The sequence below is a fragment of the Ornithorhynchus anatinus genome, chromosome X3 (assembly GCF_004115215.2).
Source record: "Ornithorhynchus anatinus isolate Pmale09 chromosome X3, mOrnAna1.pri.v4, whole genome shotgun sequence".
In the NCBI taxonomy this organism is placed as follows: Eukaryota; Metazoa; Chordata; class Mammalia; order Monotremata; family Ornithorhynchidae; genus Ornithorhynchus; species Ornithorhynchus anatinus.
Window position 1 is genome coordinate 15955799 of NC_041751.1, and position 23365 is coordinate 15979163.

Sequence of the window (23365 nt, forward strand, 5' to 3'; positions counted from 1 at the left end):
CTGGGTATAGCACGGTCCACAAGTTGACGCACTGGGTTTCTTTGGGTTTTGGAGACTTTATAGAATTTAATAAAGTAAGAGAGCAAACGGTGGTAGGGTTGTAAATCGTTCTGCTAGTGGTGGACATAACACTCTTTTTAAGAATATGTCCTGAGACGTGAGTCATGAGCCAAACCTAGAACTATCTACCTCCCCAACCTCATAGTTTCCATTGAATCAGTGGTTGCTATAAACACTGCGTTCTTCCTGAAATACAGCTTTATTGATAGAGCAGAAGTGGCAAGCAGACTTTCCCCATTCACTCTGTCATCATGTCTTGGGGGCCATATTGACCTGTACAAGGTCCAGCTAATCAGATCCCCTCTAAAAATTGACAATCAGAGCCTGAGAAACACGTCTCAGCCCTCTCAAATTAGCTACAGGCGGAACTTTGGCTCGATTCTTCAGCGTGCTCAGAAGCAACCTTTTGGTGCCTCTGTTGACGCGTGAGGTCACATAGCTAAGCGGAAGGTAGAGTCTCTGGTGGAAAGCACACGGGGTTGGTCATCAGGAGACTTAGGTCCTAATTCAAACAGGCGCAGCGCCCTGCCGGATGACTTAGTATAAGTCACTCAACCTCTCTGTGCTTTGGTTTCCTCTTCTGCACAATTGAGAATGATAATACCTGCCCCTTCCAACCAAGGTAAAAGTAAATGATTAGTGGTGATAATGATGATAGTAATGAACCTCCTTACTCTTGATTTTGCTTAGGAGTTTAGGGGATGGCACCTGAGAGAACAGGGAAGAATCGCAGGAGATGAGGATTTTCAGTTTGAAAGCAGAAAAGAAAAGAAGCAGGATGAGCGTAAGCTGGATTTCCGCTAGCCAGACCAGATGAAGTTTTACTTTTGGCCAGAGTTTGGGAGGTGGGGCAGAACCATGACTTGAGTTTCAGCAGGCAACCAAGATCGCCTACTTGGAGAAAGAATAAATGGCAGAGAGGTGGTGCGTGGGATGAGCCAGACGAAGGATTCCAGCTAAGTCTGGGATCACTTCCAACCATTCTGGGCTTTCCACCAAAGAAACAGTCAGGTGGAAATGAGAAGCCGGAGGTTTTACCGCTTTGTGTTCCTCGAGGATCCTGTTGTTGTTTGAAGCGTCTTAGAAATGACACCAGTAACCACTCAGCTTGGGCGGGGGGGGGGGGGGGGCACATGTAGTCTGACCTACACCATGCAGGACACCTCACCTCTCCCCAAATGTTGATGGATTTCAACTTAAAGAACATTCCGCTTACAAGCTAGCAGCTGGAATTCTCCATCTCTTTAACAATTCGGTCATCAATAAGTTTGTGAATTGAGAGAGCAGGCCTTGGTGATGTGTTGGTGAGTTGTGTAATCTTCATAGCAAGGATTCTTTTTCATGCTCTGCTAGAGCATCCTGTCATGTCTTAGGTTCTACCCATAAACAGCTGCTTTAGTCAATTCCAAATGGAAAGGAATCCCGGGGATTATTTAAATGAATAAGAAAGAAGAACCAAAACCCACGCCAATTGTAAAAGGAGACTGTGCAGCTGACACAACTGCAATCTGATTTGATAATGTCACCACTAGTGAGGTTTAAATTTTTTTCTGTCTTTTTCTAAACAGTGGCAAGTGTCAGTAGCAATAATAAAAAAGTAAAAAAGTGCCCACTTTAAATAGAAAAACAAGCATATGTGTCTCTGGTCACCTGCTTGTTTACATAAGCGTGCATCATGAAGAGTAAGGTGAAACACTGAGTTCAATTTGAGTTCATTTGGAGTTCAATTAAGAAGGCGCGTGGCCTAGTGGAAAGAGCACAGACCTGGGAGTCAGAGGACCTAGGTTCTAATCCCTGCTCTGCCACATGTCTGCTGTATGACCTTGGGCAAGTCACTTCACTTAAGCTGTGCCTCATTTACCTCATCTGTAAAATGGGGATTAAGACTTTGAGCCTCACATGGGACATGGACTGGCTCCAACCTGATTATCTTGTATCTACCCCAGCGCTTAGTACAGTGTCTGGCAAATAGCAAATGCTTAGTATATACCATTAAAATAAAAATTAACTTTGGGGTTGGTTAGTCCTAAAACCAAAATTGTACCAACACAAAGGACTGTTGAAAGATACTGTCTTGTAAGAGGACCATGCCCTAGATTCCCTTAGAGTTGTGGGTTTTGAGCTGTTCTTGTAAATATTCTGATTTCTTTTGCAAAATATAGTAGGTCCTCAAGGTGGTGCAAAAAAGAGAACATGATTAATTATTTATATGTTCTGCACTTACCCAAACAAAAGTGATATTCTGAAAACAAAATCCCTTGGAATACGAATGGGACCGTCCCTTGCCAGTGATAGCAGCGACTAGAGCCACAGGAGATCTCTATCAGGTGCAGAGGAAAGACAGAACTGGATTCACTCCGTAACAGAAGAGATTGCTCACAGGGGTCTTCAATGGACTTACAAGCAATATGTTGGCTTCTTCATTTTATGCTCAGCACAAAGCAGCAAGGTGGTTATTTGACCCTTCGTTTCCCTTACAAGTTTTAGTATGTGCAGCCTGCACTTTTGGCTATATTTCCCATTGACGTGGATTCAAGCTTCGATACTTAACAGAGTAGCTTCTGTCAAAAGCCACATTTTCAAAATATTAAACTGCCATTTAAATAACTTCTCTTGCCATGTCCTGAAAAAGGGAGACTGATATCTATTCATATTGGTCTAGTATGTTTCTGCATTTCACCCCAAAATCAGAGTGGTCTAAAAAAGAGTAGATAGGACAATCTGGAAATATCCAAATGGACCATTTTGGATTCTGTAGCTTAGAAACAATTCCTTAGAAAAATATAATCCGTTAATGGTATCTATTGAGTGCCTACTTTGTGCAGGGCACTGTCTTAAGCTCTTTGAGAGAGTACAGTGCGGTAGAATTGGTAGACACATTCCCTGCCCTCCAGGAGTTTACAATATAATGGGAATCTTTGCGCATTAGGAATGCATAATTGATGTTATCAGTTGATTATTAAGTGATAGATTGCCTTGAAACAGGTCCCAGTCCATGTAGTTTAAGGAAATCGTTTTTGGAAACATAGTAGGTTCCTTTTCTTCACTGGATGTGGATTAAAAATTGATAACCCAGGAGGGAAGCGACAGTGAAGGGTTGGTCTCAACCTGTAGATGCTCAGCCATGATCTCTCACCATTCACCATGCACACACTCTGTTCTGATCTGCATATTCTGATGCTGAGTTTTCAAGATTGAGATTAAATATGCACATTTGATGTGCCTCAAATTTAATATGTTTCTAGCAAACATATGTTTCTAGCATCGGCTGTCAGACCCCGGACCCAGAATTTGAATTGCTGGGCCTGTTTGCTGATAATGTTGTGGGAAGTGCCATACTCTTTTTGGTCAACTTTGCTTTTATGACGAAGCTCCCATAAGAATTTTCATTCCCCAGGATTTTGAAGCTCAGTGACTGAATGGCAAATATGTCACTCTTCCACACATGGGACTTATCATTAGTAAAGGTTTGTCTTGTCAGAAAACAGCAGTCTGTTCTTCTCCTGTGTCTTTAGGGCAGCAAATTGTTTTTGTATTACGTTACGTTGTAGCCTAAAACCTCATTATGGTCAATGAGCCATGAAACCAATAGCATTTCCTGAGCTTCTACTGTGTGCAGAGCACTGTACTGAACTCTTGGAGAGTACAATAGACCACAACACAACTAATAGTGGTATTTGTCAAGTATTTATGTGCCAAACACCATATCTACTGCGGTATATACGACACAGTCAGATCCAGTCCATGTCCCTTCTGGAACTCACAGGCTAATGGAAAGGTAGATTAGCTTTTTAATGCCCATTTTACAGGTGAGGGAACCGAGGCAAAGAGAAGTTGTGACTTGCTCAAGGGCAAGGCAAGTGGTGGAGCCAGGATCAGAACCCAGGTCCCCTGCTTCCCAAGCCAATGCCTTCCAGTCAAGCAACGATATTTATTGTGCGCTTATTGTGTGCAGACCACTGTGCTAAACACTTGGGAGAGTACAATACATCAGAGTTGGTAGTCACATTCCCTGCCCCAGTGAGCTTCCACTGTGCTACACTACTTCTCAGACCGAAATCGTTTACAGAAAGGAAGACGAAGGAGACATACATGTTTAAAACAGTACGTTCTTAAATAATGTGGCCTTTAAGCTTATTTGAACACAAGCGTTATGGATGGCTGTGAGTTTAAAAGTAAAATGACCAAGAAGTAGTTGGCAGGGGGATGCAATTCAGAGGACCTCCATTCAATCAATCAATCATATTTGCTGAACACTTAATATGTTCATAGCACTGTACCAAGTGCTTGGGAGAGTGCAATACAACAAAATTAGCCAGACACATTCCCTGCCCATAATGAGCTTGCAGTCTAGAGTTGAAGATAATAATAATAAAAATTATAACAGTGGTATTTATTAAAGGCTTACTATGTGCCAGGCACTATGCTAAGCGCTGGGATGGATGCAAGCAAATTGGGTTGGACACAGTCCCTGTCCCACATGGGACTCACAGTCTCTATCCCCATTTTACAAATGAGGTAACTGAGGCCCAGAGAAGTGAAGTGACTTGCCCCAGGTCACGCAGTAGAAGAATGTGGAGAAGTAGCGTAGCACAGTGGGAGCTCATTGTGATTTACTAAGCACTTGGAAGAGTACAGTGCAACAGAGTTGGGAGACATGTTTCCCTGCCCATAATGAGTTTCAGTCTAGAGGAGTAGATGAATATTGAATATGAATAATGTATAGTCTATATTACATATTACATTATTATTATATTACTATATATTACTATATTAGTATATTACATATAATATATATTTTAAAGATGTACATAAAACATGTCTTCATGGTATCTTAATCTGATGAGGAAGTTAAACATGGCTTCAGGCCATACCAAATTTAGGCTCAGAGACTACTTTATTAGCCAAATCTAGAGGAAGGAATTTTACTACCTCCTTTCTCACTGGATGCATGTTTCTCAAAAACAGAAAACTGTAAATTATACATTCTCTTCCCTCAGATCAACTGAAATTGATACTGATATTTTACTGAAATACCGATGTTTCCATTCCACATGGACCAGAGGACTTTTGGCCTCAGGAATCCAGCACTTTCCTTTATGCGGGGATGAATTTAGGCACCAGTGATTCTTTTCCTTCCGGGATAGGATATTTCCAAATTCTTTGGCATTACAACTACTTCTCTGCTTTTTGAACATCTTGATCTGAAAGCCTGCTTGCAAGTGACCTTCATGCTGCTTTGTAGGATGTGTGGTGGGTCCACACTATAGAATCTCTTTCATCTTTGATTTCTGCCTCTACGGAGCTTGTAGAAATCCACGTAGGGAATCTTCTGTCTTGCCTTCCAGAGACCTAATGAGACGCTTGTGCAATAGCTTCTGTCATTCAGTATCAGCAAAATCATTCCCTTCCAGGCCGTAAAATTAGCATTTCCCTTTGTCATCTGAGCTGTGTGCCTTGTGTGGGTTTTTGGATCCACAGAGCAGATACACCAGCAGTCAAACACTGGCTCTGTTCTGGGGATTGGGGAAATCTGAAACTCTCAGCAGGTGTTTCTGTCTCTCTGCCAAGGGAGTCCTGTTCATGAAAGAAATACAAGTCGCAGGTAAAGCGGGCCCTTTGGCCTAGGTATTCTTTGATCCTGCTGTCTCACTGGGAATGGGTGTCCCAGGCCCCAAACTCCTCTCAAGATCCAAAGGATCTGGGCCTTCAAACCAATTCTGTGGGGATGTGGAGGAGTATGAAAATACATTTAGTCCTGTGGAGAATTTTCTGCCACATTTTTTGTACATTCAGTAATAACAATAATAATAATAATAACCACAACTGTGGTATTGAAATGCACCATAACACTGTTTATTCTAAGCACTAGGAGAGATGCAAGATAATCAAGACAGAGAGAGTCCCTGTCCTACATGGGGCTTACAGTCTAACGGACTGGGGGGCAGGTGACAGGTATTGAATCTCCACCTTATAGCTGAGGAAATTGAGGCACAGAGAAATTAAGTGACTCGCCCAAGTTCATGCAGCAGTCAAGTGGCAGAGCCGGAACTAAAGCACAGGTCCCCCGATTCCGACATCCGGCTCTTTCCACTAGGCATCTCTCCTCCAATCTAGTGGCATTGGGTGACTTTCTACAATTTTTAAGGCACATGCTCACCTTATGTTATCTAGATACACTTTTCTCCGTCAGTTGAGCTTGCTAGTTTTTGGTAGAGTGGGTATACTCACATCAACCCAGCCATAAATATTTTTTCTGAACAAACCAGCCACATAATAATTCAGAAGTAGCAACAGTGTAATTATTTATTTTAAGCACACACTAGGGAGTGGTACGCTGATTTGGGCACTCGGGAAAGTCTAATAAAAGCACGAAACCCTTGTACCCAGAAGCAAAGAGAAGACCAACATGAAAACATTTACAATAGGGTCATCAGGATGAATACACTGACTATGTGATCCAGAAAATATAGGTGCATAAATTGTGGAAAAGACATAGATGTTAGGGGAGTATTTATGTGGTGCTACTGAGTGCAGGGTACTTTTACTTAAAGTGCCTAGGTGAGACAAGTGAAGGAAGAGACCAAACTCTTGCCCCTAAGGAGATTGCAATCTAAAGGGAGAATCCTCTATAATTCCTCAACTGACATCTTTCCTGCATTCATCTCTTCTCATAATTCTGCTTTCCAGCCCCCCGCCCTCCCCCCCCCCCCCCCAACCCACCAGCCTGATTCCTCGAGGATCGAAAACCTGTGCAGGGAATCGACCCAATCAATACAACCAATTGACTGGTTAGTTGGCACCACGCCACTCACCCTCTTGTTTCTGCCGGTCATGTTCCCGCTACAGAATCAAGTGCGATGCAAGGGTGCAGCACGTCGTGATGTTCATGAGTTAGGTTTGCCTCACTAACCACTTCCGGGCAGAGCCAGGATAAGAATGTGAGCCTCCTGATTCCCAGAGCAGTGCTTTTTGGATCACTAGCAGTTCTGCTCTCCACAGAGAGTTGCAGTAGACCTTTATCCTCACCATCGGTCGTGTCTATTGAGCATTTACTGTGTGCAGAGCACTGTACAAAGCACTTGGGAGAGTATAATGCAACAGCGTTGGTAGATGTGTTCATGTTCCCTGTCCACAACAACCTTACAGGCTAGAGACAGTCATAAATGCATAAAATAATAAAATGAAAAAATATAAATAAATCATTTGTAATTTATAATTCATGCATATGTACATAAGATCTCTACATATGGTGTGGGGGAATATATTATTAGCCTTGCATGTAGCCAGAAGTGAAAATGCCCAGAATCCTATCTTCTCTGGGTCTGGGGGTGTGGCTATCCACGTATTACAGTCAAATGGTCACAGGTCATTCACATTCTCAGTAGGTCTCTTTCCTCCAGTTTTTGCAATAATAATAGTAATGTTAATAGAAGCAATGATATTTGTTAAGCACTTACCATGTGCTCAAGAAGCACTGTTCTATGGGGGTAGATATAAGGTTATCAGGTTGGACACAGTCCGTGTTCCACATGGGGCTCAGATTAGTCCATTCTTATTACTGTTCTCTCATTCCTCTGTTCTTCTAGTTCACACACTACGCATCTGCGTGTCTTTCATCCTTGACTCACCTGTCTGTAATCCCTGCTTATGTGTTCCCCTGACTAAAATCCCCCCTTTTGCCCAATCCATCAGACCTCATCTCTCCGCAGCTTCAAATCCTACCTCTTCCCTTTCCCAAATGAATCCCAACACCGAGTTCTACCAGCTCAACAGCCACCTTTAGCTTGGATGCATTTATATTCATCCTCATCCTCGGCCCTTGTTTACATATGTATAATCAATTGTTTTTCTGACTTTTTATCCTGGGACGTTAATTCTACCTATCTGATCCTTATTTTTCCTATGGTTTTCACTATTTATAAAAAAATTTCTGTCTCCCCCTTGTGAACGTGGAATGTGTGTTTTTATTCAGTTGTCCTTTGCCAAGTGCTTAGGACAGGTTGTTGCATTCAGAAGGTGCTCAATAAATACCACGCTATTACTACAATTATTGCTATTCTATTTATTGCTATTGTTTTAGTGAGATGTACATCCCCTTGATTCTATTTATTGCTACTGTTTTTGTCTGTCTCCCCCGATTAGACTGTAAGCCTGTCAATGGGCAGGGATTGTCTCTATCTGTTGCCCAATTGTCCATTCCAAGCGCTTAGTACAGTGCTCTGCACATAGTAAGCGCTCAATACATACTATTGAATGAATGAACAATACCAAAGCTTAGATTAAAAAAAAAAACAACAACCGAATTTTGAAGACCCTTCTGGCTAAATGAAAGGACATTTCATCCACTGATAATTGTAAACTTCACAGAACATGTATGCATCTAGGCAATTCCTTTGCAAATCATGTTTTAAAATGATATTTTTCTCCACTTATAAAGAGTTGACAAGAAAAGATTTCTAGAGCAAATTCCTCATTCATTCGTTCATTCAGACGTATTTATTGAGCACTTACTGTGCTCTGAACTAAAGCACAGAGCACTGAACTAAACACTTGGGAGAATACAATAGAGCGATAAGGTAAATTCTGGATTGTTACTCATCAGAGAGCTCACCCAATGGACCTCTGTTCTCTTTCTGTTGAGCCGCATGTTAATTAAAATGAGATTCTGGATCTTGATATTAAGCCTAATGCATTTCTCTTATGAATAGATTTTTTTTTTTTTTTAGTATCAGTTTCTATTCTCCATCTTCCCCTGGAGAAGCTCCCACAGCTTCAACTACCATTTCTGTGCAGTTGCTGCCCAAATCTACCTCTCCAGCCCTGACTGTCTTCTCCTTTCCGGTCCTGCATTTCCCCCTGCCTTTTGTTTATCTCTACCTGGATGTACCACCAACATTTCAAAGTAATCATGTCCCGAGCAAAACTCCTCATCTTCCCTCTCTTTCCCATCACTGTTATCCTCTCTGGCTCACAAGCCTGAAACCTTGGCGTTGTCCTCTACTTCTCTCTCTCATTCAACACACATATTCGACCTGTCACCAAATCCTGTACGTTCTGCCTTCACAACATCTCTAAAATCCGCCCTGCTCTTTCCATTCAAACTGCAACTGTGCTGACCCAAGCACTTATCATATCCTGCCTTGACTACTGCCCTGACCTCCCTGCCTTCTGTCCCTATTCCAGTCCTTACTTCACTCTGCTGCCCAGATCATTTTTCTAAAAATTTGTTCAGTCTAAGTCTTCTCAATCTTCAAGAACTTCCAGTGTTGCCCGACAACCCAACACCACTCTTAGGTCCACCAACACCAACCTGCTCTCTGTTCTTCTCTCCGGCCTCTGTCACTGACACCCCTTTAGCATGTCCTCCTTCTTGTCTGGAACTCCCTCCCCTTCATAGATGGCAAACCATCACTCTTCTCACCTTCAAAGCCTTATTAAAATCATCTCTTCCAAGAGGTCTTCTCTAACTATCCCCTTTTTCCCCCTACTCCCTCTCCCTCTGCCTGTGCACTTGGATCTTTAACAAATTACCACCATTATTATTATTATTATTATTATTTACCCTTCAAGCTTTTGCTATGCACTCCACCCTCTGCCCCACCCGCACTTATGCATTTATCCATAGTTTATTTTAATGACTGTCTCCCCCTCTAGACTGTAAACTCCTATGGGAAGGGAATGTGTCTACCAACTCTGTTGTATTGTATTTTCCCAAGAAATTGGTACAAGGCTTGGCACACGGTAAGTGCCCAATAGATACCGTAGATTGATTTCTCTTTACATTCCATAGCGTTAGAGTTACATCCCATTTAAAATATTTTAATTTGAACAGTACAATGGGACAGTGATATTTACGGAAACTGTCAGAGTGACTTTATTTGGATGGTAAAGAATGTGGAACTAATCATTTGTGAGAGTATCAAAGAAAAAGAAACAAACCATGACATGGGAATATTCTACTAAGTGTTCCTTATAGTACAGTAAGTTAAGGGAAGAATATTTGGTTGTACACCCATATTTTTGTTATCTTTTTCAAGCTCATTTAATGATTGATTAGGTTAATTGTACTACTCTCATCCTCTAGAGCCATCACCTCCCACCACATACTTCCAAGATCCAAAACATTTTTTTTTTCTATCTGGGCAATAGATTAAAGTGTAGTTTTTATGTCTTCTTCAGAATATTCTGACTCAACATTTTCTTTCAAAAAATGAAATGCCACGTTGCTGAGCATGGGGCGATTTAGTTCAAATGAGAAAAAAATAATTCCCAAAGTGAAAAAGTACCTTTTTGGCAATATTTAGTACTGATTTACCTGAACCATTTATGTGTCCATTCACCATCATTTTGAAGCCAATCTGATGCAGTTATAATACAGTGTCAGTAAAGAATTGAGGTTGGGGGTGGGCAGGGGGAAATAGGGAGAGGATGTGCACATATTTCCCAGGACCAGGGAGAGCAAAAACATCAGTGAAGGCCAATAGCCGGTTGAGTAATGAATTCCACTCAACCAGTCTCTAAACACTGACTGTTGAAGATCAACTGCCCTCTAGACTGTAAGCTTGTTGTGGGCAGGGAATGTGTCCATTATATTGTTGAGATGAACTCTCTCCAGCCCTTAGTTACAAAGGTCTGCGTGTAGTAAGCACGCAATAAACGCAATTGACTGACAAACTGGAAGAATAATTGATCTTCTAACTCAGTTGGAAAGGGCCAAGAGCATGTTCTTATCCAGGAGTCAAACAGGAATTTCCACCACCTCCCCATCTGAAGTTCCATTTCAAATAGCCAGCCCAGATGTCTGAAATCATTTTGCTCTCATTTGTGTCTTTATCTCTTCATATCTCTAGTGAGATTTTGATATACCTAATAATAATTATTATAAAAAAATGTCTTTAGTGACTTAAGTTATTGGTGAATTATAAGTATGATCTCTTTGATTTATATTCTCCATGATCAAACATTGTGAAAAGCACACTCGTCAAGCAGTAGTACTTATTGGTCACCGACTGTGTGCAGAGCACTAGAACTAAGAACCCGGAAGAATATAGTGGATTTAATAGGTGTGATTGGTCTATCTAGCTAAAGATCATTTCAATCTATTCAAAACCCCCTCATTCTTAAACAACATGTGTCTTTACTGCCCATTTTGATAGATGCTGTTAAGGAATAGGTACCGAAAAGTAGCGCGGCCTAGTGGAAAAAGTACAGGCTTGGGAGTCGGAGGACCTGGTTTCTAATCCTGCCTCTGCCAGTTGCTTGCTGTGTGACTTTGGGCAAGTCACTAAACTTCTTTGTGCCTCAGTTTCCTCACCTGTAAAATGGGGATTCAATACCTGTTCTCCCTGCTTCTTAAGACTGTGAGCCGCCATGTGGGACAGGGACTGTGTCCAACCTAATTATCTTGCTCCTACCCCAGTGCTGAGAACAGTGTTTGACACATGGTAAGCGCTTAAGTACCACTAAACAAACAAAACAAAAATGGGGATTAAAGTTGTGAGCCCATATGGGAAAGGGTCTGTGTCCAACTTAATTATCTTGTACCCAGTGTTTAGTACAGTGCCTTGAACATAGTAAGTATTTATCAAATACAAAAAATAAACATTCCAATCATGTGCGTCTCTCTAGATGGAAGGTGATGCACAAAAGAAATGGTTGTACGCATAGATATAGCATCTGTCAAGACCCACAAAGTGTAGGATGAGTTTTCCTTAGAGTAAGGTAAGTCAGGAATGAGGCTCCTCAGTGAAGAACTGAGTGTATGTGAAAGCTACTTTTGCCCCCTCAGATGGTCGAATCCTATTCTACTGGCTACATTGTTTCTCCATTTTAGATTGCATTCAAATATGATCACTGTCTTTCTGTAATTCAATTATAGTGTATTTTTTCACATTAATTTGTTCATATTGCAGAGTTTCAGTTACTGTGCATTCGGGACCTTTTAAAAATGATTTACCCCCCTGGCGTTTTAGTGTTTCTACATCCAAAAATTCATGGAAAGCGAAAAACCTGCAGGCACGTCTAAAGAATTCAAGAAATCATCAGTAAGGATTGTTTTCCAAAGACTCTGAGCACATCCAGAATTAATGTTACAACTCTGATCAGTTGTAATCGTGAATTATCCAATGATGGTGTCCAAAAGGGACAATCTGGTAAGAAATCAAAGAATACAAGTTTGGAATGCCATTATCAGGTTCTTCCAATCCAGTGGCCTATCCACACTATAGACTGTAAACTCTTTGAGGGCAGGGGACGTGTCTTGTGCCTGCTGCTCTCTCCCAGGTACGTTCATTCATATTTATTGAGCACTTACTGTGGGCCAAGCACTTTGTTCCACCTGAGGCTCATGACCAAAAGAGTAGGGAGAACAAGCATCTCATCTCCACTTTACAGAGGAAAAAACTGAGACCCAGAGAGGTATTATTAAGAGACCAGAGAAGAATTTGGGGTCCTTCGGCACTGAATTCAGGGTCCTGTTGCTCTATACCCATAAATCAGAACCTATCCAAGCCATCCAATGTTTAGGAGGATCAGGGGTAGTATGGACATGGAAATATGGCCAGGATTCCATTAGGAAAGTTGCCATAACGGAGCTGCCCCCGTAAACAGGCAAGAGACACAAACACGATTTAATTGGGAACATAAATAGAGGGAAACAAACGCAGAATGTTCCAAGTGGGACTCACAAGGTGACTACCAACAGCTCCTGAAGGCTTTTAGGATTAATTAACAGCTCCTACTCTAAGACCTCCCTCCCAATAGGCTGGCCATGAGGATACCAGCCTGGACTGTTGCAGAGACCTCTGAAAACCTGAATTGAAGCTTAAAATATCCACCATCGACACCTCTCAGTTAACCCCCACTGACGTTTTCCGACGTAGAATGGTCTAGTGGATAGATCCCGGGCTTGGGAGTCAGAAGGACCTGGATTCTAATCCTGGCTCCCCCTCTTGTCTGTTGCGTGGTTTTGGGCAAGTCACTTAATTTCTCTGTGCCTCGGTTCCCTCAACTGTAAAATGGTAATTAAGGCTGGAAACCCTATGTGGGACAGGGACTCTGTCTAACCCGATTACCTCGTATCTACCCCAGCATTTAACACAGTGCCTGCTACATAGTAAGCACTTAACACAACCACAGTTATTATGAGAAGCAGCGTGACCTAGTGGCAGAGCCCAGGCTTGGGAGTCAGAAGGATTTAGATTTTATTCCCAGCTCTGACACTTGTCTGCTGTGTGACCTTGGGCAAGTCACTCAACTACTCTGTGCCTCAGTTCCCCGTCTGTAAAATGGGGATTAAGGCTGTGAGCCCTATGTGGGACGGAGACTTTTCCCAACCTCATTAACTTGTATCTGCCCTAGCACGTAATACAGTGCCTGGTACATAGTAGGCAATTAACAAATATCATTAAAAAAAAAAAAAAACCCTCCTCCTCCTCACACCCCCCTGATGCTGCTTTACGAGAGAAGTAATTTACACGTATCTGTTCTTCATTCTATTTAGGGCTTGTGTCTGACTTAATTATGTTGTATCTACCCCAGTGCTTAGGACAGTGTGTGCATGTAGGAAACACTTACCAAATATTATTATTATTATTACTATTATGGCAGAAAGTAAAACTACCTATCTCTAGATCTGTGCAATTAAAACAAGGTTTTCTTCTCCCCTCCCGGACCCCTCCTTTCTCACCTCCTCCCCCACCCTCACCCAAGTCTTTTCACGTTTGTCCTCCTCAGATGAGTAGCAGCAACCTAGAAGGGTGGGTGGGGAAGGCTGTACTCATCTAGTGACGGAATTAAGAGGTAAGTCACCCCAGGGTCCCACAGCTGGTCAGTAACTAAGAAGTAACTGAGAAGCACCGTGGCCTAGTAGTGGAAAGAGCCTGGCTCTGGGAGTCAGGGGACATGGGTTTTAATCCCAGCTCTGCCACATGTCTGCTGTGTGACCTTGGGCAAGTCACTTCATTTCTCTGTGCCTCAGTTACCTCGTCTTTAAAATGGGGATCAAGACTGTGAACCCTATGTGGGACAGGAAATGTGTCTAGCTGATTACCTGTAGCTACCCCAGTGATCAGAACAGTGTTTGACACATAGTAAGTGTTTTACAAACACCACAATTATTACCGTTAATATTATTATTATTATTCACTGTAACCCCGGGTCTCTTGACTCCCACTGGATTACTCTCTCCCTCGCTCTTCTCCAAAGCACTAGGGTTTAAAATGGGTTTAATGCTTCTTCTAAGAATTCACCTTATCGATGTAGATTTTTCAAACAGTCCTGTGACTTACATTAAATATCAAATAAAGCCCGGGAATCGACATGCGTGAAACAATTTGAACGATGTAATCCAACCTTAACTGGACTCCTCATACCTTTGTCTACATGCCATTTACATGATGACAGTGAGGTTACAGGCGAGTCAGCGCAAGAGCTATAAATTTCCCTTCAGCACTCTTTTTATGCTCTCTAACAGTCACACGGTCATTTTGGTTGTAACGAGGAGGTTGGGGTTTGATTAGGGAAAATTCCACTACCTTAGCCATCGATTAATTGTGTATGAATGGGCTGGGAGTCGGACAGTGGTTCGAAGATACCACCCAAGTGACATATTTCGATTCACGTGTCCGCATTACTTGTTAAATCCACCGCTAGCAGAACACTGTAGTCCCGCAGGATTAATTCCTCTTTGCATTGCCTATTTTAAAGGTGCAAATATCAAAAAAAAGACATAAAACTCGTGAGGGGCAAAGGTCTCCCACATTAGAGCCAATGACCACTTGATAGATTTCTAGCACTCTTGCTGCCTGAAATCGCTCAGACTCCCAGTTTCACACCCTTCCTTTAGTGGTGCCCTAATTGTTTGTTTTCTCTTTTTCTCAGCTCATACTTTGAATTATGTGAATCCCCTTGGATTCCCAAAGTTCTTCTCTATTTCATGTTTCCCTTTGGCATGTGTTGTAAAATGCTAGTTTAGCTCTAACTCCTTTCAGGGCAGCGTATTGGATTAATAATATATGAGAGCCTTGCATCCGATGTGCCGGCTCAGAGAAACCGGGGAAGCTTTGGATTCGTTTAATGCCGGACAGGGGCATGAAAAGATAATATGGAGGGACTCCCAGCCAGAGACCTGAGCAGGAGAAAGAGAGAACAGTTTTCCATAATCAACTTCTTCATTCAAAGAGTCAAGGTGTTTACCTTCCCTACATACTGAGAGTCTGTGCCTGTGTACTCTTCCAGAAGAAAGAACTGATTCCACATCCATCCTCTTTTGACGCGATGATGAAGAACTTGCTTGTCGTTTCCAGACAGTCCCACAATCCTCGGTGGTTGGGAATACCAGGGAATCCTTTCTTGTAACTGGGTGGGGTGAACTGTATGAAGCATACAAGTCCAGATACATAGGGTAAGGCAGTAGCAAGTCTTCATTATTTTGGAGCTTCCCAAAATAGGTCAGGTGTAATCTCTCTTCTGTTTTCCCAGGGGAATAGATTCAAGAATTAGTTTTCAGGGTCAAATATATCTGAAAAAGGCCAAAACACCAAAGGTCAGTCAATTTGATAAACAACGTGTTCCACAGGTGTTTCCCAATTTGCTCCCGTCATTCACCTCAAGCTTATTTTCTAACTGTACCTCACTGCCTCCCTCCCAAGACCGTCCTTTCACTCGTGTTGCTGCCTGATCTTTAACAACCTCCCTCCCCCATCCTACAGACCAAAGCCCTTCCATTGTTCCAAACTCTCCTGAGAGAAGCAGCATGACTTAGTGGAAAAAGCACGGACTTGGGAGACAGATGTCGTGGGTTCTAATCCCGGCTCTGCCACTTAGCTAAGTTTGGGCAAGTCACTTCACTTCTCTGTGCCTCAGTTACCTCATCTGTAAAATGGGGATTAAAACTGTGAGCCCCACGTGGGACAACCTTATTACCTTGTGTCTACCCCAGCACTTAGTGCTTGGCCCATATCATTGTTATTATTATGATGATGATTATTATTATCCCACCTCCTCCAGTAGGCCTTCCCCAAGTAGTTGCCACACCCTAAACTGTACACATCAATCATCCTTCTCCAGCACTTTGTAGTTATTCATACCCATCTGTAGCATTTTTGTACATTTTTTTTAAATAGTTCATTTGTAAGTATTTTCATATCCCCCCCTGTTTTAGAGAGGAAGTCCCTTGTGGGCAGAGAACATAACTGCTGTTTCTGTTGTGCCTTCCGAAGTGCTTAGTGTAATGTATTAGTAGGTGCTCAATAAATAGCATTATCTAATTGGTTTTAGAATAATTTCTCAAGCTGATTGATAAATTACTTCAGGTTTTCATTGATGGAGACTCCGTCACATCTCTTAACATGCTATTTCAAAGTCTAATCACAGTTAAAGATAGGAGCTGTTTTCTTCATTAGCCTGAGTCTCTCTGGTTAGACCCTTGGGGCTACTGTCATACTTTAAAAGGGACTCATATTTTTAGGGGCTAGACGAATATTAGTGAGGATAAATTATGTCGGTTACAGATATTGTTGTAATGAACATTATTTTCCCATGGTAGCGATTGCTAACAACTCAGAATGTTAACAAAGAAATCCTAAACCTAAATCTAAGTATCTCAGAAATTTAGACTAACCCACAAATGAAAATTTTGATTATGATAAACTATCTTCACTGCATATTTCAGTTACGTCACTGAAATAATGTTAGCATCATATAAATTAAATCAGGTTTTTACTCTCTTCTCCTTGGGTTCCTCAGATAAAAGTTCAGTTCTACGTTTCCGTTAGATTTTACCCAATCTAAGCTACTGTAATTTAAGTGGAAGCCATTTGACAAGCCGCTTCTAAATGAACCAGATTTTAGCACGTCAGTTTTAAATTTCAAAGCGAAAGGAAGTCAGATGTCCTTGTTCCTAACTTTTCCAAACAATAAAAGCAAATGTTTCAATGATTTAAGCCTGATTTACATAATGTTTCTCAAACCCGCAGATCTCTGTGTGAACTCTCAATGCTTTTGTATGAACTCTGCAGCTCGTCTATCTAATATCTTCTTATCTTTTTTCCTGGAATCCAAATAGGATTGTATTATTTGGGGATGGAAATTATGGAGATTTTCCAGATGTAATTCAACACTCTTAAATGTTGATGCCTTTCAACAGAACCTTTTTGTTTTAGCGTAATCTGTGCTTCTTGGGTTTCCAAGGTAGTGAGTCGAAAGCCTAACAGGTTTATAAAATGATTCATATTTATTCATCTCAGGAGTTGCCAGTTGATCACTCATTTTCAGTGTTGAACTGAATACTTATATGCTTGAATGTTTAAAACATCTATTTGCCTCTATGCTCTCTTTTTATGATCTGGTTGAATCTTTGTGAATAAGCACAATCATGGACATGCAATATGAAGATTGATAAGAGACAGGAAACATGCCTCTTGCTTCTGATCATTTTCCCAAAAGCTCAGCACAGAGCATTCGCATGTAATCGAAACACTTGTCCCCTTCCTTTCTTCCCTCGCTGATCACCATCTTCAACTGTTCGCTTTCAGGCATGCCCATGTCCCCTATCTCCTAATAAAACCTTCCTTTGACCCCATGACTCCCTGCATTAATCGCCCCATCTCCCTCCTACCATTCGTCTCCAAAATCCTTGAGTGAGTTGGCTACACCCCAACACGGCTGTCTCCAGTTCCTCTCCTCCCATTCTCCCCTTGACCCCCCTCCAATCTGGCTTCCATCCCCTTCACTCCACAGAAGTTCACCAGTGATCTCCTTCTTGCCTAATCCAATGGCCTCTACTCCATTCTGATCCTCCTCGACCTCTCAGCTGCCTTCAACACTGTGGACCACCTCCTTCTCCTGGAAACCAACCTTGGCTTCCCTGACTCTTTCCTCTCCTGGTTCTCCTCTTATTTCTCTGGCCATTCATTCTCAGTCTCTTTAGTGGGCTCCTCCCCTGCCTCCCACCCCCTGACTATGGCAATCCCTCACGGTTCACCTTTGGGTCCCCTGTCATTCTCCATCTACATCCACTCCCTTGGAGATCTAATTTGATCCCATGGCTTCAACTATTACCTCTGAACAGGATTCCCAAATCTACATCTTCATCCCTGATCTCTCTCCCACTCTGCCGTCTCACTTTCCCTCCTGCCTTCGAGACATCTCTACTTGGATGTCCTGATGTCACCTCAAATTAAATATGTCCAAACCAGAGCTCCTTATCTTCCCACCCAAACTCTGTCCTTCCCCTGAATTTTCCATCACTGTATACAGCACCACCATCTTTCTGTCTCACAAGCACATAACCTTGGCATTTATCCTTGACTCCTCTCTCTCATTCAACCCACATATTCAGTTTATCATTAAATCCTGTCAGTTCAACCTCCACATCACCAAAATCCTTCCTTTCATCTCCATATAAACTGCTTCTATGTTAATACAAGCACTTATCCTATCCCACCTTGATTATTTTATCAGGCTCCTTGTTGATCTCCCTGTCTCCTGTCTCTCCCTACTCCAGTCCATACTTTACGCTGCTGCCCGGATAATTTTTTTTTTACAAAAATGTACAGTCCGTGTTGCCCAACTATGCAGGAACCTTCAGTGATTTCCCGTCGACCTCCACATCAAACAGAAACTCCTTACCTTTGACTTTAAAACATTCAAACACCTTGGCCCCGCCTACCTCGCTTTGCTACTCTCGTACTACAACCAAGCCCACACACTTCACTCTTCTCTTGCCAACCTACTCACTGCATCTCAGTCTCGTCTGTCTCTCCCCCTGCCTCTTGCCCACATTCTGCCTCTGTCCTGGAACACCCTTCCTCCTTATATCTGACAATTACTCCCGTCACCCTGACGGGCTCCCTTTATTTATTCCCAAGGCCCAGCCCCATAGCACTTATGTAGATAACTGTAATGTATTTACTCGTTTTAATGTCTGTCTCCCTCTCTAGACTGTACGCTTATTGTGGGCAGGGAATATGTCTGTTATATTATTGTATGGTACTCTCCCAAGCGCTTAGTACAGTGCTCTGCACACAGTAAGCTCTCAGTGAATACAATTGGTTCATTGATTGCTGCATAACACTGCACTCAATGAATGCTCAGTAAATACCATTTCTACTATTCCTTTCCAGCAGAGCTCATGAAAGACCGATTTTGCAATTGGAGGTCAAACTTTTCAAGTTTAAAAAAAACTTTTTAAAAGACACTTGACGCATTTCTTGTATACTAAAAAATGTGTTTCAGTACAATTCTGCAGGGGGGGGGGGGGGGGGGGGGGGAGTGTTTCTGCTGCCTGCATTAGTTAATTGAGGGACAGGAATACATTTCCCATTGTTGGACAGGGATTGTCCCTATTACCGAATTGTACATTCCAAGCGCTTAGTGCAGTGCTCCGCACACAGTAAGCGCTCAATAAATATGATTGAATGAATGAATTCCCAATACTTCTGGTTACATAGGAAATATGTATCTCTGACTGATTCATTCCACCCCCATCCATCCCAGACTGCCATTTTAAAAGTACTGTTTCTAAGGGACAAGTCAGAAGTGAATTTGGAGCGATTTGTGCCAGAGCTCAAATCTTCTAAATGCCAAGTCCATCAGTGGGTCCTGTGTGTGTGTGTTTGTGCATGCGCTTGTGTATGTATGACTGAATGAAGATGTTTTCAGGATCCTCCCCTTAGTTTGCCTTTATGGGTGGAAATTATAGTTGTGCGGTCCTTCATCACTTGAACGCTCATCCATTTGTCAGTCAACGATTCTGTTCTCCCAGTGGACCCCATTATGTCATGATCATATATGGATTGAAGAGGTTTATGCTCCCAAAATAGTTATTTTGCTAAACATATTAATAAAAGAAGTCCCAGTGTTCAGGTTTTGAAGGGCCACCTAATGAATGTTTTTCTTCGATATTCAGTCCGTGTATTGAAGGAATTAGAAATGATTTGTAAAATCATGTGGATAGGGCAATACAAAATCCAGCAGTATTTCCCAACAAGGAAGTTTACAGAGGAATAAGAATTCACTCTGATCAATACTTTTGCTAGGAAAGACATTCCAGTCCTGCTTGAATCAACTGTGAGGATGTGTTGGCAGTGGTGCCAACTTCAAGGTTACTATAGCAATCACCATGGTAATATTTTTAATTAGCTCTGCACAGTCACAAGCATGATAGCAACCCGTTCTAACCTTTAACCACATCACACTAGAGCAACAGTCAAAATCCAAATGAACAAAAAACTCATAAAATCTAATACATATACTACATAATCGTTAAGGCCAAAATATAATCAGTGTCCCGCTGGAATCTGCTACTCTTCCAAAGCCAAAGGTTTCACGTTTTCCGTGTGATCATTCTGCTAAAATATCAAAACACAACAATTCTGAGACATATGGCCACAGCGCTGCTCGAATTCTAAGCAGCCTACTTGTGAAAAGGCAACCGTGAACTATAGCTCACTGGAATCGTAGTAAATTCCATTGTTGCCGAAGTGTACATTCCAAGCGCTTAGTACAGTGCTCTGCACACAGTACGTGCTCAATAAATACGATTGAATGAATGAAGAGGAAGCGGACCCCTGATTTTTATAGAGGCAAAAAGGAATATGGATGCAAGTATTTTAATTGATAACCAGTGGCCGTAGGATGATGTGGCAGGTTTTCTTGCATGAAGTAATGCTGAATGAAACATTTCCGACTAATGATAATGTCAGAATACACTTGTACATTAATTTTAATAAAAGATCCTTTCAGAAAGTGAGACTTTCACAAAACATAGCCTTTTAGCCAGTGCATGTGAAAATGCCTTCCCACCTAAATTCATTATGCTCTCACCATCCCGGGGGGATAAATGAAGATTTTTGTCCGTGGGCGAGAGCCGAGAAAACTGTCAGAGAGGTAAACTGAGTCGGTTAGGGTAGGCTGGAGGCAGCAAGTGTGATATAAGGCAGGTGCAGAATGAGTCATTTGTGACCATCTGTGGTGGATCTCATCTTTCTGGGCACCCAACGTTCTAGCCTACTGAAATTAAGGATAATTGGATTCTTATTTTAAAACCCTCTAATGTCCACTATAAAATGAAGAGGATTTAATTAGAAATATAGTCAGAGTCAGCTTTGTAGAATTTTTTTTTTCTTCAATTGAGTCAAAATTAATGAGGAAACAATTTTGGTGGGGCATTGAAACCTATGGAAGTAATAAAGGGAGGCTGGTGTACAGTTTCACTCAATCGTTCTTGCCCTTGATGCAAGGTTGCCATTTCATCGATAGAGGAGGAGTTTTTTTTTTTAAAAAAGTATTGCATGTAGCCCCGTAAACACAAATTCTTTTGAACTTCTTTCTTTGATCTTCTAGTGTGCATTCTTCTCCACTGGGCTGCTTTTCCCTGTCATTTCCCTGTCTAATTAGACAGCATCAAGTGTTTTTCTCTGCTATTTTCCAAAGCAACATTAGTGGCTGGTTAGAGTGCATCTTTCAAAGCCAAGAAATAAAGGGAAATGTTTTCATCAAAGCTCGATGTTTGTCGTACCATTTCCCCTTTGGAAACATGTCTCCTATAGAAATGAAGGAGGCATCATGCACCCGCCTGTTTATAAACTCTGATAGGCACCGCCTGCATTATTTAAGTCATTTCATGAACATCCTAACTTCTGATCTGCCAAACACACCGTACCGCAGCGCCGACAAATCCAGACTGTTTTCTGCATCCGGCCCTCCTAAAGGGCACCAGTGGGGGTAACCTGGGGCACCGCAGCTTTTCAACTCACCCCCCCCTCAATATTCACAGGGCATCGCTTGGCGATTTCTATTCCATTTCTTCATCATATAGTCTTATTAAATGAAATCCTAAAATAGTTCATCATCGCCTATGAAAATGAGGTTGATCCTTATTCCTGTGTATCGTCTGCCTATCCTGGTCATCAGCACATAACAAGCAGTTAATGCCATCATCATCTTCTAGACTGTAAGCCCATTGTTGGGTAGAGATTGTCTCTGTCTGTTGCCGAATTGTACTTTCCAAGCGCTTAGTACAGTGCTCTGCACTCAGTAAGTGCTCAGTAAATACGATTGATCACTAAAGTTCATAACATTTACAAAGTTGAAGAAACCCATAAACTGCTAGATAGAGATGTATAGTTAGAGTTACACGGCGCAATTGTATTGTCCAACCCTCTTCACGGCATCCAGGCCTGCATCTAGCACCCAAGATACATCTGACTTTGGAAGCAGTTCCATCCCAGCCCTTCTGGGCAAAAAATACACACACCCCCTCCCCCCCCGCCCGGCTCATTCTTGAAATTGCGGGTTGGTTTGAGGGAGTGGGAAAGGAGATGTGATATTTGGCACTGGGGAAATGGAATCACAGCATCGGCATTTAATTCAGACCACAGGGGCTTACCGACAGGCTACAGGTGATAAGGCGATTAGGCAGTTCTAACCAGAACATTTGGACACATAATCAGGAGGACTAGTGATGCTAAGAAAAGGCCACAGAAAACGTGGAGTGCTTAAAACGTGGAAGAGGCAGACCGGCAGCTAGGTGGATAGAGACCATAACCATGCTAAAAAAATGGAAGAACCGTTAGGCGGCGGATTATAGCAGAGGACAGAATCTTCTAGGGAAAGTATATCCACGGAGTTGCCATGAATCGGAAATGACTCGACGGAACTTAATAATAATGATAATAATAATAATAACCAGAACAAAGCAGAGTGGCCTAGTGGATAGAGCATGGGCCTGGGATTCAGAAGGACCTGGCTTCTAATTCTTGGCTCCACCACTCGTCTGCTATTCATTCATTCGGTAGTATTTTTTGAGCGCTTACTATGTGCAGAGCACTGTACTAAGCGCTTAGAATGTACAATTCGGCAACAGATAGAGACAATCCCTGCCCAGTGACGGGCTCACAGTCTTGTGACTTTGGGCAAGTCACTTCCCTTCTCTGTGCCACCGTTCCCTCATCTGTAAAATGGGAACTAAACCTGTGAGCCTAGTGTGGAGCAGGGACTGTGACCAGAGTTTAGTACAGTGCCCGGCACATAGTAAGTGCTAAATAAATGGCATGAGTAGTATTATTAACAAAATGTTTAACGCTCATAATAATAACATAGTAGTGTTCATTAAGTGCTTACTGTGTGCCAAGCATGGCACGAAATGCTGGGGTAGCTACAGAACAATCAGGTTGGATGCAGTCCTTGTCCTCCATGGGGCTCCCAGCCGAGGTAGGAGGAAGGGCAGATTTTGGATACCCATTTTACAGATGAGGAAACTGGCCTGCAGAGAAATGACCTGATCAAGTCACAAAAGCAT

General features: G+C 42.1%; 1 protein-coding gene across 4 annotated transcripts in view; it reads right to left on the reverse strand.

The window, feature by feature from the left end:
• The window catches only part of LOC100077596 (cadherin-9), a 79016-nt gene that overhangs the window by 33893 nt on the left and 21758 nt on the right, over positions 1 to 23365 (reverse strand). For all 4 annotated transcript variants that reach the window (XM_029053913.2, XM_029053910.2, XM_001508745.5 and 1 more), the window contains exon 2: positions 15259 to 15583. In XM_029053913.2, coding sequence (XP_028909746.1) covers positions 15259 to 15489 — 231 coding nt within the window. In that variant the 5' untranslated portion in view covers positions 15490 to 15583. The remainder of the gene's footprint in view (positions 1 to 15258; positions 15584 to 23365) is intronic.